General features: G+C 46.1%; 1 protein-coding gene across 12 annotated transcripts in view; it reads left to right on the forward strand.

The window, feature by feature from the left end:
• Positions 1–12,320, forward strand: part of SSH1 (slingshot protein phosphatase 1) — a 37,612-nt gene extending 25,292 nt beyond the window's left edge. For 9 of the 12 annotated variants that reach the window (XM_049805185.1, XM_049805195.1, XM_049805191.1 and 6 more), the window contains 10 exons: positions 1,270–1,338; positions 1,772–1,837; positions 3,155–3,349; positions 3,592–3,685; positions 5,062–5,190; positions 6,359–6,405; positions 7,777–7,923; positions 8,610–8,810; positions 9,737–10,367; positions 10,840–12,320. In XM_049805185.1, coding sequence (XP_049661142.1) covers positions 1,270–1,338; positions 1,772–1,837; positions 3,155–3,349; positions 3,592–3,685; positions 5,062–5,190; positions 6,359–6,405; positions 7,777–7,923; positions 8,610–8,810; positions 9,737–10,367; positions 10,840–12,117 — 2,857 coding nt within the window. In that variant the 3' untranslated portion in view covers positions 12,118–12,320. Of the gene's footprint in view, positions 1–1,269; positions 1,472–1,771; positions 1,838–3,154; positions 3,350–3,591; positions 3,686–5,061; positions 5,191–6,358; positions 6,406–7,776; positions 7,924–8,609; positions 8,811–9,736; positions 10,368–10,445; positions 10,629–10,839 lie in introns of those variants that run through there. The other 3 variants (XM_049805197.1, XM_049805196.1, XM_049805194.1) reach the window with 3 other exon arrangements.
• The last annotated feature ends 1,401 nt before the right edge of the window (positions 12,321–13,721 follow it).

The raw sequence follows: 13,721 nt of genomic DNA on the forward strand, positions 1-13,721 counted from the left end.
TGCTGTTAGTGTTACGGAGGAAATTCTAATGTAGCATTTCCTTATGGCACACTTAGTGTGCAACAGCAGTGAACGTTTGCTATGTCATCTTCAAATCTGAAACAACTTTGTGATAATTTGCTCCTGGTGATTATTGATGTGAGACAAGAGGAAAGATGGAAAAGTTATGGCAAATCCATTCTAACTGTAAGGTTGGCTGCCACTTTAATCGCTATCTCCCCTGAAAGCCAAAGTTTTTGTTAATTAAGGGTAAGTCTCACGCATAAAGGAAGTCAGTTGGCATTAACAACTTTATTGAGTGACTCCATGGCTCTGTGTTGGGGCTGTAAGTGTTCTGACTGCTGACAGTTTGACTAGTCAGGCGCTTTTGTGGGTTTTATTCCTTTTACATGTGTTTAATAAAAACCATTTTTTCTCGCAAAGCTCTAAAAGCGCAAATTGTCCACATGTGTGTTCAAACTGGCCTGTCAAATCCTTTGATCCGCTGTAGAAAGAAGCTGAAGGCTTAAAAAAGAAAGGAAAAGAACAAAACAAAACCTAAGTTCTTTGCTAACTGGCTGTTGCTGAATGCATCCCAGTTTCCTTTAAAACTTTAATATCTCAGTAGCTTAATTATTTACTAGTTGAAAGTAACTGGCTTCCATTATAGTATGGTTTTCTTGCCAGATTGCGTCTCTGAAATGAAAGTGTTCTTTTGGGTTAGGTAAACTCATAAAATCCGTTTTTGTCTTTTCTACCAGCCAGAGTGATGAAGCGAAAATCGAACATGCAGTCCTTTGAAAGGCCCCTTGGGTCCTCTTTGGAAAGGGCAGGCGGCTGCTCTGCCACCTACCAAGGCTTGCTTTCTGCCTCGATTTAGTGAGCTGAATCTCTGCAGCCAGATCGCCGTGATCTGCTTTTATGTCCTGTTAGAAACTACCTTGCACTGAGCTTATGAGGGTGAGAGAGCAGGAAAGATGATGGGGCAAATACTGCAGTGCTTTCTGGCAGGCTCTGGAGGGGGGAGAAGAGCTGGTAATTTTGATTCTTGTTTCTTTGATGTTTCTCCAGTCCTGTGAAGCGATCAGCATGCTAATATCAGAGTAGACCTTTAGACTTCAGCTGTCCGTCTCCTTGTGTGTTACGCATTTGGTGGCCTAAGACATTACTAGGAATTACTAGAACAAGACTTGAGGATTTTAAAAATTAAAGAGTATTAATAATTTAGGATATTGGCGTGACCACATTGTGGCCTATATTTAACATCCTGTATAACAATCTTTCTTCCAGTAAAAGCTGCACTATAGGAATGGTTCTTCGTCTGTGGAGTGATACTAAAATCCATCTTGATGGTGATGGGTAAGAAACCACATTAAAAGGATAAATGTGAATGTCCTTCCCTACTTGGGGGCTGCTCTAGGAGAGATTCTCTGTCACCTTGCAAATGAAGTTCCAATTTTGGATTCACGGCTGCAGTCCTCTGACTCAGACAGTGAGTTTTTGCCTTGCTGCCCTCAAACTGCTTGGTGGAACCTGTGATATCCAGTGAATGTTCTCTGAAATCCCACTTGAGGGGTGGAGCTCCCATCCCTGGCAGCCTACACTGGGAAGGGTGTCTGCTTGCTGTTCTTATTGGGAGGATGTTGGAAAATTGGTGATACAAATTCTAATCCCTCATTCTTTTTGACTGTGAGTGCTCCTATAGCTGCCTTGCAGTAGCTGTTTGTAGAATGCAGCCCATGATGCAGAGAAGAGCAGGTTCTGACTGGGGTTTTTTCCCTCTCTTTGTTAGTGGCTTCAGCGTGAGCACTGCAGGGAGAATGCACATCTTCAAGCCAGTGTCGGTGCAAGCCATGTGGTATGTGTGTTAATTAGCTTTACTGAGAAAGAAACTGTCATTTCTTTGAGTAAATTAAAAATAAATAAACAAACTGCATTTTAGCATTCTCCATAATTGGTATTTAGTGAGCTGCAACAGAGATGCTGCTTCCCTGTGTCAGCAGGTAGCAGTACTATATAGGGACTGTGAGAATACTGACCCGAAAACAGGAACTTCTGCTTCTGTTCAGAGCAGCTATGTGCTCTTCAACATAAGGGAAATGGCACTAGTGAGATGATGAAATATGAAAGACCAACTTCAATTCATCAGGCTGCAAACCCAGTCTTTCTTCTCTCTGCATATTTTTCTAACTGGCTGAGGGAGGAGTCTCGGGACCCACTGCCAATCTGATGGCATTCCCCGTGTTCTGCCTCATTAGTGGGGCCAGTCTGGGGATCCTGCCACTCGGAAACTTTCCATGCCGCCCCGGGTGCCTGTTCACCTTTCAGCTCCTGTCACCCCTCCCGTGTGCAGGGATTCCAAAACACTGAAGCAGAGGTGGCTGAATCAGCAGCAGCTATGCCAGCAAATTCCTTCTTGAAGAGGCTGCTACCCAGCCCCACACAGAACAAATGGATCTCTTTCAGTCTGGGCAGTTTGCTGGCTCCTGTTGGAGCCTTGAGAGATCCCTGTCCGTGCAGCATCTGATAGGGAAAAAATACAGATGTAGAGAAGGGTGTCATGCTAGGGATGATTTTGTACAGAAACAAATGAAACTCTTGTTTCTGTCAGTTTTGAACTTGGCCCCTCCTATTGGCAACCTTAGATGTGGTTAATGTATTCAGTACTATGACATCTTCGGAGTAGAGCCTTAAAAAAAGAAAAAAAGAAAAAAAAAAAAGAGGAGGGAAGGAAAGAAAAAGTAATGCTAGAATTTGCAAAAACAAATGACCCAATCTGGGCCTTGTCCCTGGAGCATGTCAGGGGCCAAGAATGCTGGTAAATATGTGTTTGACTCCTTGCTGAAGGTGGTTTGAAAATTGTCCATGTTCTTTGTTTTTCTTCGGTCTGGCTTTACAAGTTAGCTAATGATTAGATCCCAGAGAGACTTGTGCCTTGTGCTTGCCTGTTAATCAGGAGAAGATTTCAGCCTCTGCCTTGGACCAGCTCTTGAGAAGGCCTCCAAGGTGTAGTTTGTGCCCTCTTTGAACTCTGATACAATACATCTGCTGCTCTCAAAAAGCAAACTGTAATAAACAATGCTGAAAAATCTTTTCCTCTGTGAAAATCATTTGGATCCTGCTCTGTCTGTTTCTGCTTCTCACATCTGCACAAATTTGTTCTCCAAACTTGCAGGTCTGCTTTACAGATCCTCCATAAAGCCTGTGAAGTTGCAAGAAGGTACAACTATTTCCCAGGTGGGATGGCCTTGGTCTGGGCCACATACTACGAAAGCTGCATCAGCTCCGACCAGAGCTGCATCAATGAGTGGAATGCAATGCAGGACCTGGAGTCCACCCGCCCCGACTCTCCAGCCCTGTTTGTTGACAAGTCAGTTCTGAATTTTATTAGAAAAAGTTGGTTTGGCTCACAAGAGAAATCTCCCCCTCTCCCTTTTCTTCCTCCAGTGGTTCATTTCCTTCCTCTTCATAAATGTCTCAAAATGTTTTTCTTTGGTTATTCTCATAAAAATTGCTTTTAATACAAGTCTTTACTACCACTCCTCTGTACAGTATGAGTTGCACCGTACATTTGCTGCCAGCTTGGAAACATCCTCTCCTTTTCCTTTTCAGGCCAACTGAAAGAGAACGAACAGAACGGCTCATTAAAGCCAAACTCCGGAGCATCATGATGAGCAAAGACCTGGAAAATGTGACTTCTAAGGAGGTAAATAAAAAAAATCCTGCTATCTTATTCTTTCTGCTAGACTTCTTTTCCAGAGAGTGCTGCACTGATGGAGACACCATATGACTAGTTGTCATTGGCTTTGAGTTTGTGTTTCCAACTGTTCTGTAAAGGCTCTGCTCTTTGGCTTTGCTATACCTCTGTTTCCCCAGCAGGGAAATCAGAGTAATACCAAAATCAGAGTGCATTTTTCAAGACCTTAGTAACAAGTATGTGACTTTCAAGCACATAGTGCCTGGTTCTTTGCCAAAAAAGTGGCATCAGAGGTGATGCCTGCATTACAGCTGGTTGTAGCACATGGAGGCCTGTCCAAGCAATGAATTTGCAGACACTTATTCCTCTGCATCCCTGTGAATTACACAAGGCAGCACTCAGAAGATGCAGTTGGTGGCTGAAGACCTTGCAGCTGTTAGTGTCCTGATCTTCACTTGCTCATGGACAGCGCAGAGCACAGTATGTGCCTTCCTTTCTCCTGTCGGCTTCATTTTAAGGTTTTTTCTTTGTTCCTGAACAAATGTCAGAGGGGCCTGCAGACAACATTTTGCTAGTGAGTTTATGGATGGAAAATCACAAGTCAAGGCTAAAGCTAGTTTGGATCCATCCCAGGCTGGTGTAAATACATCCAGCTGCAGTGCAGACATACTCAGGGCAAATGGAAATAGTTCTTTTTGGGTTGGGTTTTCGTTTGTTTTTCAAGGGAGGCTATAAACATGCAGGGCTTTCCTTCCTAAAGCTTAGCACTGAAGTGTTCGGATACATTCCTGTGTAACAGCAGCATTACAAGTTGTAGGCGTAAGCTGAGAACTTGTCTGTCTGTGTACGTGTTCTTAACCCTTGGTGCAGTCAAGATGCTTTGATTTGCTGTAACCGTTTTCCATGCTGGGTTAAACAAAGTTGTGCTGCTTTGCATTGCACCTTCCTGAAGCTGACGTGCAGCAAGAGGACTGTAGGTCTGTGCCCTGGTGTTTTAAAATGGGAGAGTACTGGAAATCTCTCTCTCCACCAATGCTGCTGCCATTATTCACTCCTTGCTTCTAATGGGTTTCACTTTTTTTTTTGTTAGCTGCTCTCCAAGGTCTTGTTTTTTTATCTCTCCAGTTATTTTTAAGAAGCAGGTCGCCAAAATACATTTTTTTTAACTCGGGTGTTATCTGAAGCTTTATTCACAGATCTTAAATTTGAGGACCTAGGATACTTGGAGAGATGCCATGTAGTGAGATACCTTGTCTCCAAAAAGTCAAATCCCTCTTGCTGTTTTTAATGAAGTACAGAAAAAGTGTTTTACAAAGGAGTGCCAACAAATGTTTCTATTGGACAGACATGATTCTAGGTGGTATCCTTTGTTTTCTGCTCTGCAGATACGAAATGAGCTGGAGAAACATATGAATTGCAACTTGAAGGAATTCAAGGAATTTATAGACAATGAAATGCTGCTTATCCTGGGTCAGATGGACAAACCGTCTCTGATTTTTGATCATTTATATCTGGTAAGCTGCTGTGTTAGGAGCTCCTGAATAGCAGGAGGCTCAGTGGGAGCAATCTGACAAGTCACTGGGCTTAGCAGAAGCTGGATTTGGTGTCAAGGCTGACTTGTGCAGCATGAGCCAAGAGGTACAGCCTGCTATCCCACCCTTTGTGCAGACTTTACTCCAGGACCCATATTGCTTGTAAAAGCCTGCAGTAGAGAAACCTTTTTTTCTAGCTGTGTTCTTGTTTTGGGGACTTGACAGGGTTCTTTCCTGGCAGGTTGATCCTGTTTCAGGACATACCATGGCATAGCTCAACTTCTGTCTATGCACATTCATTTTCTATTTCTAGCAATGGAGATTTTGTTTTATGACAAACAAAGATCTAGCTGTGGATGCTGCCCCGATGTGACAGCCATTTGCTCTTTGACTCTGATTAGGGTCACCGTATCGTTTTTTGTCGACTGAGCCTATGAAGTTCTTTCTGTAGGCATGGCCAGAGCTATGTAAAGAATAAGGCTAAAGGTGATATGCACTTGGTGCAGAAGCGAGGAACGGTATGTGTTTTGTCTAAACTTTTGCCACTAGATGGTACTCCAAGCAAGACCAGGCAGAACAAAGACTTGCTTGAGATGAACACATTTGTGCCCATTATGCTTGGGTTTTTTTGTTTTGGTTTGGTTTTTTGGGTTTTTTTTGTTCTGGACAGAGTCAGAGGAAGTGCTCATGTTTGAGGGCAAAACCGGCTTTTTAAACCGTTTTTAGCTTTCTGTTTTGCAGATATGGGGGGCATACAAGGTGTAACCACCCCCATACCTTTCAGGATTTGCCTCACTTTTCATATACCTGTGATCCCAGTCATGCTACACATAATTGTTTTCTTCCCCTGCACAACTTATCTCTGTTTAAAAAGTCAGAGTGGCCGGGGCCAGTGATTTGGGATGTGCTCAGTCACACACTGGCCTAGAACTATCTCCTTAGATGAGGATGTCTCTGCCTGTTCAGGACAGGACATCTTTGTGCTGAGCTGCAGCGCTGGTTGCCCTGGTGCCATATTCCTGTTTCAGAGGCTATTATCAATATTTTAGTCAGCAGCTAAGGAAGATTGCTGAGGCTGGAGTATTGCAGAACTTAGGAAACAGGGAGGCTCTTGGGCTCCTTTGAAATGTGTGTTTTGTGGCTGTTGCAGGGGTCCGAGTGGAATGCCTCCAATCTCGAGGAGCTGCAGGGCTCGGGGTGAGTACAGCACCTTTCAAACACCAGCCTTAGACTCTGAAACCTCCAGTCGTTTGCCTTTAACTTACATTCAGATCTCTTGCGGTGACATGAGACGTTTGTAGACTGTAAAGATGAGTTTGGGCCCATTCCTAGTGATGTGGGTAACTTACCATCAAGACCTTGGTCGAGAAATCTTTCCTACCTCATTTCTGTCAATAACATGTAGAGTGAAAATAACAAAGCTTCTTGTTTGTGAAGTACATCAAGATCTCAGAAACCCTCACAATGTGTAGCAGCTGAGCGTGAAACGGCCATACATATTGTTGTGTCATGTGTGAATTCCTGCAGGCTGCAGAAGAGCAAATATTACGGCACTAAGCTTAGGAAAATACTCTATCTAAATGGAGCAGAACTTCCTGTGGATGAGCAATCTCCATCTCACCTGCCCAGACAGGCAGCTGCAGGGCTGTCTTTCACCACGCTCTCATCACCGCACCACTTCTTGTCTTGATTTACTTTCACGCTTTTTGGACGAGTGAGAATTTTGCATATAAATATTTGCTGCTTGCCCAAGGCATACACCAACCTTGATGTGAGAAACTGAAAAATATTGCTCAACAGCATGACTAAAAATGTTTAATTTGGAGTCCTTGAGAACAGATGTCTAAACATCTTTGAACAAGTAAATCAACCAGTGCATTAATACTTCAGACCTACAGGGAAGGCATCTTGACGTGCAATGTCTAAAGGTCAAAGCTGGACAGATTCTGAAACAAATATCCTGTGTTCTTGATTTGTCTGAATGATAGGAGGTAATAAATCAATATGGACGTTCGTTCTCTCCAGGTACATTGTAATCCCTGCTGTAATCTTTGGCAGGAATCGAGAGATACCACATGACTCTTGTTCCATATTTTTGGTCAGAAAGAGGAGAAAAGGACAGCTTTGCAGCTAAAGCCTGCAGTTGAAAATTGTGATTCCTGGGGTCTGTTCCCACCTCTTGCCCAAATGAATCACTTGCAGCTGATGCACTTTTTTTCTTTCGCGCCCTAGAAGCTGTTCATGGCACACAGCGAGGAGTTTCTGATTGGGTTACAAAGGCTTGGCAGACAGGAGAAAATAAACTTCTTCCTGGTGTACTCACGAGACCTCAAGGTCTTTTGATGCTTTGAATGGGATACGCCAGTGGCGAGAGATGGGTGAACGGACAGGCCCTGCATGTCGTGTGCATGACCTGTGTCACCGGGTGTCCCAGGGGTTCAGGATTAGGGCTCTAGATAAAATCTTACAGCTCGTGTTTGTGTCAGATTTCACGGACTTCACAATGTGTGTCAGTTCCCTTTCATGACCATGGCAGTTCAGCTTCATTTTTCTTTTTGTTCTCCACAGCATCGACTACATTTTGAATGTGACCAGGGAAATTGATAATTTTTTCCCCGGTTTGTTCGCATATCACAATATCAGAGTGTATGACGAGGAGACAACAGACCTCCTGGCTCACTGGAATGAGGCGTACCACTTTATAAACAAGGCCAAGTAAGTGGGCTGGGAGACGTGACTTAGTGTGAGAGCACATCCATGCCATGGGGTCTGACACTGCCCTGCGGGTTTCATCCAGCGTGGAGCTGAGCCCTCCCTGAAACTGCACCACCACTGAAGGAGGCAACAGGGCTTTTGCTTTACTGCTTTTGCCAGGAGTTTTCTGCGTCCCTGGAAATTCCCCATACCTTGTCTCTTCCTATACTGGCATTAACCTGTTCCTAGCCTGTGACATTTTTTATTATTTTGTTTTACTTCCAAAAGGAAACGAGGACATTTCCTCTTCTCAAGAAGTTCTGGAAATAGTCCAACATGTCTGTGTTGGACTAGCCCCAGCTGTCTCTGCAGACAAGAGATGGTGACTGAGCCCGTCAAACTCTGCTGGGCTTTTACACTCGGGTTGTTCCTGCTTATCCCTGTATCCGAAGACTGAGGCAGGCAGGCAGGAGGCTTCATGGTGGTCTCTGAAATGGCAGCATGATTGAGGCTGCCCTTCTCTAACTCCCAGCGTTTCTGGAGAGAGATTCTTCTCATGGCCCCCTTAATCCAAAATGTTTCTCACCTGCTGAGCCATGGTGTTACGGTGCTCAGGGGGACAAAGTGCTGTCCCTCCACCATGTAAAACGGTAACAACAGATACCATAAACAGAAAGATGAGATGTATTTTCCTGTTTGTCCTGCAGGAAGAATCACTCCAAGTGCCTGGTGCACTGCAAAATGGGTGTGAGCCGGTCAGCATCTACTGTTATAGCTTATGCAATGAAGGAATTTGGCTGGTCACTGGAAAAGGCCTATAATTATGTGAAGCAAAAACGCAGCATTGCAAGACCAAATGCAGGCTTCATGAGACAGCTTTTGGAATATGAAGGCATTTTAGATGCGAGGTAAGGTGACAGGATGAAGGGAAAGGTGACTTGCAGGAAGTAAAGGAGCTAATTGTAGGCAACTGCTCGTGTTTTTGTATCACAAAATATTAATCTCCTTGGAGTTCTGTTCAGGCAATAGGTTCTTCTGCCAATGTCTTGCACACATGCATGTCATGCTCAAAGATGCTGGCAGCATGGTGCTGTAGTCTGAAGGGTCCTCTTTAGAAGGGCAGATGCAGAAGCCTGGGCTAATTGTGTTTTTTCTAAACCTTTTCTATGCCAGGCCTCCCTGGATGGAAATTAGCTGTCTTCTAGGGAGATCTGCTCTGGTTTAATTCAGTGAGGGTTCTCTGCGTTTGGGAAGCATGTTTGTATTTCTCAGCAGCCAGTACTGTTCAGCAAAACATTGTTCTTGTTTTATGAGGCAGAACTGAGCTCAGGCAGGGTTGGAGGCAAATCATTTGCAGTTCTGGGTGACCATGCCAATCACAAGTCTTTGTCGTTGCAAGTGCTGTAGTATCTAATAAGGGTTTCTGCATGCTCTGCTTGGCCTGGGCTCTACTGAGGGAAGAGGGGGGAAATTTTTCACTCTGATTCAGCAGGAACTGTGCCATGAGATGTGCAGAGATGTTGGTTCAGAGTGTTTTGTTCTGATGGGGGGGCTCTGTGCCCCTCTGCCCTGAGGGACTCCTCCCAAGGGCTGTTCCCATCATGGGTGCAGTGCAGGGCACTGCTGTGAGTCTGCTGGGCCAAAGACACTCTGGCGTGGGCAGGCGGGAGGGACAAAACCCTGATGCTAAAGATGGTTTTGTCCAAGTGGGACCGCAGGGCTGAACCCAGCGGTCAGCATTTCAGTTCTGGGTTGTGGAGAGGGAGGGACGTTCCTGGAACTGAGCATCCTACAGTTCAACAGTAGTCACTTGTGTCTTTGTCCATTCCCCCAGCAAGCAGCGCCACAACAAGCTGTGGAAGCAGCAGGCAGAGAGCAACCTACCCCAGAACACAGACGGTACCACTGGGTCAGGCGATTTTTTACTTGAGAGCTTAGACATTGACCTAGAAAACCGCCTGGCTGACCTGGACACGCCTTCGCAGTCGGCATACCTGGACAACCGCGGCAGCACAGAAGTGTCTGTGGGGTTTAATTACTGCTTCCGTCGCCTCTCGGACACGCTGATGGAGAACAAGATTCCCAGTGGCAAGGAGGGCTTTTTCCACGTGGAGGAGCTGGAGCGCGATGCGCTTGCAGAGCGCACTGCCTCGCTGGTGGGACAGCCTTCACCTGCACCTTCAGAGGGAAGGCTGCTGGAGACAGCGAAAGCCCTGGAGACAGCAGAGCCGCTGGCAGAGCTGAGCAGTTTCTGCGAGAAGGAGGTGAAGAAGAAACTGGACTTCAGCCCCCGGAAGGGAAGGATAGTGCTGGGCCCCGGGGACCGAGGGGAGGACAGTGTCAGGGATGAAAATCCAATGGAGAAGTGGAAGCGGCGTTTGTCCATGCACAAGGAGGAAAGCAGGCTTAATAGAGAGAACTTGAATAACAACAACAGCAAAAGGAGTTGCCCAGAGGATTTTGAGGTGCGTATGGAGTTGAAATGTAGGTGATTAGCATGGCTGACTCTACTGCAAGTGAAACTGCTCTTCTCATCTTCATAGCACAGTTTCATTTGACTTGGATAAAGCCTTTCATTCCATGATGAGCTTCTTCCTTTTCGAAGTGCTTCTGAACATGTCTTTGCTTGCCCAAGCTATGGATTTAGATGCCAGAGAGAGAGCACACACATGTGAGTGCCCTGTAAACTGCTTTGGGCAACTTGCTTGCATGACCATCGCTTTAAACGGTAGGTATTCATTCTTCCGTTGACGATACTGTCTGCTGAGAAAGTACATGGCTTTTGTACCTGCTGCAGGGCCTTAAGAGAAGTGGAAATGGGTTTTGTTTCAAATCTGCTTGGCTGTAAATATATCCTGCAGTGTGTGCCTCTCGCTCTGCTGATTGCTGGTGTCCTGTTCTGTGCACATTTATCTATACCTGTTTTCTTTTTTGCAGCATGATGCTGTATTTGGGATCCTCAGTAAGGTCAAGCCTTCCTATCAGTCTTGCGCTGACTGCATGTATTCCTCGGCCAGTTTGTCCCCTGACCCCTTTGGGGACCAGTGCGAAAAGTTGAACCCCGGCACTCCGCGTCGCAGCACCACCATCTGCACACAACCAGCCCTCCTCTCCCACATCAATTCCAACTTGGCGGACCACCTGCCCAGCAAGGCACACTCGGAGGAAGCAATCAGAACTAAAAATAACAAGGCTCCGCTTCCTCTGTCGGCCAGAACTGATACTTTGGACGCCAGCACTTGCAAATCACTTGATCAACACTGCAGCATTTTGGAGAAAGGAAAAGATGTACCAAAAACCCCAGTCAAAACTCTGCTGCCCAGGAGAAACTCGCACTGTGACAAGAGCTTCCTTAACACAGAAGTGGTAAAAGAAGAGTCTCTAGCCAGAAAAGACAACAAACCTACCAAGGATCTGAAGTACTTGTTGTTCAGCAAAGACTTGGAAAAGCCAAGTGCAAACAGTTACTTGATGCAGCATCAGGAGTCTCTTATTCAGTTGCAGAAAGCAGGCTTGGTTAGGAAGCATACCAAAGAGCTGGAGCGGTTGAAAAGCCTGCCCTCAGATGCCTCATCGCTGCTCAGAGAGAGCTCCTTGAGCAGAGTCGGCTCCGGTATTGTGGAGGAAAGTGAGGATTTGATTTCACATCACAGCCTTGTACCTCTTCTGGGACCAGCACCGTTGATACCTGAAGATGCAGAAAACGATGTGGAGAAGTTAGAGGTGAAACGCATCTTGGAGGGGATCTCTCAGAAAACTTCCACGCCTGTGATGTGTCGGTTGGAGCACACGAGCAGTTTCACCAAGGACTTCCTGAAGACCATCTGCTACACTCCCTCCTCCTCTCGGAGCTCCAACCTGACACGTAGCTCCAGCAGCGACAGTATCCACAGCGTGCGGGGCAAGCCCGGCCTGGTGAAGCAGCGAACTCAGGAAATCGAGACCAGGTTGCGGCTGGCTGGCTTGACTGTGTCTTCTCCTCTGAAAAGGTCCAATTCTCTCGCCAAGCTAGGATGTCTTAACTTGTCCTCTGAGGACTTATCAACTGACATGGATGTATCAACCATAACAGACTCAAAAGAGGCTGTTTCAAGCGAGTCTTCCGTGCTCTGTGAGCCACAATCCACGCTGAGGAGTGCAGATGTCACCTCCAAACTGGCAGCAAAGCCAGCAGTTGGAAGCTTGAAGAACACACTTTGGATGGGCAAAAGTTGATGCCTTCTGGGGGGGAGGGAGGTGGATTTGGGGGTTTTTACAGCATTTATTCATTGCACCGATGCAGTTTTATCACCTGACTTGCAGTAGTTCATCTGATGCCACCTCTTCCCCTTCTTGTACTCTAAGTGGGAAGGAAAAAAAACATAATGGGTCATGATGAATGGCACAAGGGAAAATAAAATGTATTGCATGGCTTAGAAGAGGACTTTGTGTGTGAATTGCCTGTTGTCCTGCAGGATGCTATTTCTAGTACTGTTTGCCAAGTATAATAATGTGTTTTTGTGTATGTGTGTATATATAGATAGATATTTGTATCTATTTATCTATCTATATATAAAATGCTGAAATACTTTGTTTCAATGACTCAACAAAACGATTAGTCATGACTTTTTTTTTTTTTACAGAACAAACACAAGTCTGTAGTTAAAACAGGGCACTTGTGGAAAAATCCTTAAAATGGTGACATGAACACTACCTCTGTTCTTGCTGACTTTTTGTCTTGGTTTGTTGTTTGCTTGGGTTTTTTTTAAAAAAAGACTTTCCCCACAATACTAACCGTTGTTTGAAGGTATTCCCTTAATGTTAACTGCAAAGGCCTGGAGGAGAATGGAGACAGAGGCTTTACCGCACCGAGTGACTTAGCTGTGAAGTGAAGGAGTATCAAGCTGTGTTCGTGTTGACTGTGTGACCTGCTGGCGTTAGTCCGTCTTCGCTGCGTAACCGGGTGAATTGTCATAGTCTCATGTTGGTGCCGGAGTGACGCCCAGACTGTATCGCTGTTGCAGGCTTACGCTCATGTGGAGAGGCGTCGTGTTCTTTGGGTGTTTTTGCTGTCGTTGTGGTTTGTAATGTCCCAGTACTAATGACGAGCCTGGCCAGTAAGTGACTGTGGACCCTAGTGAAGCTTTGTGTGACGCTGTGTTGGTGTTGTGGATCCTGCGTTGGGGACTCTTCTTCATCAGACTGTTGGTGACACGCCATGCCGGCGAGACAGCTGAGGAGGCATGGCTCTCCTGGTGTCCCCACGCATTTGAAATCCCAGTAGGCAATAGGTGAACGTGTGTCTTTTCTGATTATTGCTGTTAGTTTTGGTAGAACGGTTCCTGCGTCCTTGGTTTGCCAGCAGCCTGTGAAGCTGTTGGCAAAGTCCAGGGGTTTATTTATGCTGGGTGTCAGCAGGCTGGGTGGCCCAAGAGCAGGGAGCCCGGGTGTACGTGTCCCAGCTCTTGCAGGGTTGCACCAGCCTCCTGCCAGCAGCGACGGAAGCATAAATCCTGCTCTCAGGGCCATGTGTGCATCCTTCAGGATGAGCTGTCAAACAGAAATACGGGCTCTCCCCAAAGGGAGAGGGATATTGAAGGTATGGGTGATATCTCCTTTCGGAGGAAAGCTGGCATGACCTGCAGGGAGGAAGCTGGGGGCTGCCCGTGCTCTCCCTTGGTGAGGTCCCTGTGGTGCTGCACGCTCTGCAGCAATCGTAGCCGAGGAAGCGTGTCCCTTCCCACGCCAGAGGCTGGCTCTCGGGCACCAGTCTCAAACCAGTGTTACCGTGTTCTCTTCCTCTTGCTGTCCTGCTGTGGGAAATGCTTGAAAAGCAGCAG

Source organism: Accipiter gentilis, chromosome 7 (assembly GCF_929443795.1).
Source record: "Accipiter gentilis chromosome 7, bAccGen1.1, whole genome shotgun sequence".
NCBI classification, from domain to species: domain Eukaryota; kingdom Metazoa; phylum Chordata; class Aves; order Accipitriformes; family Accipitridae; genus Astur; species Astur gentilis.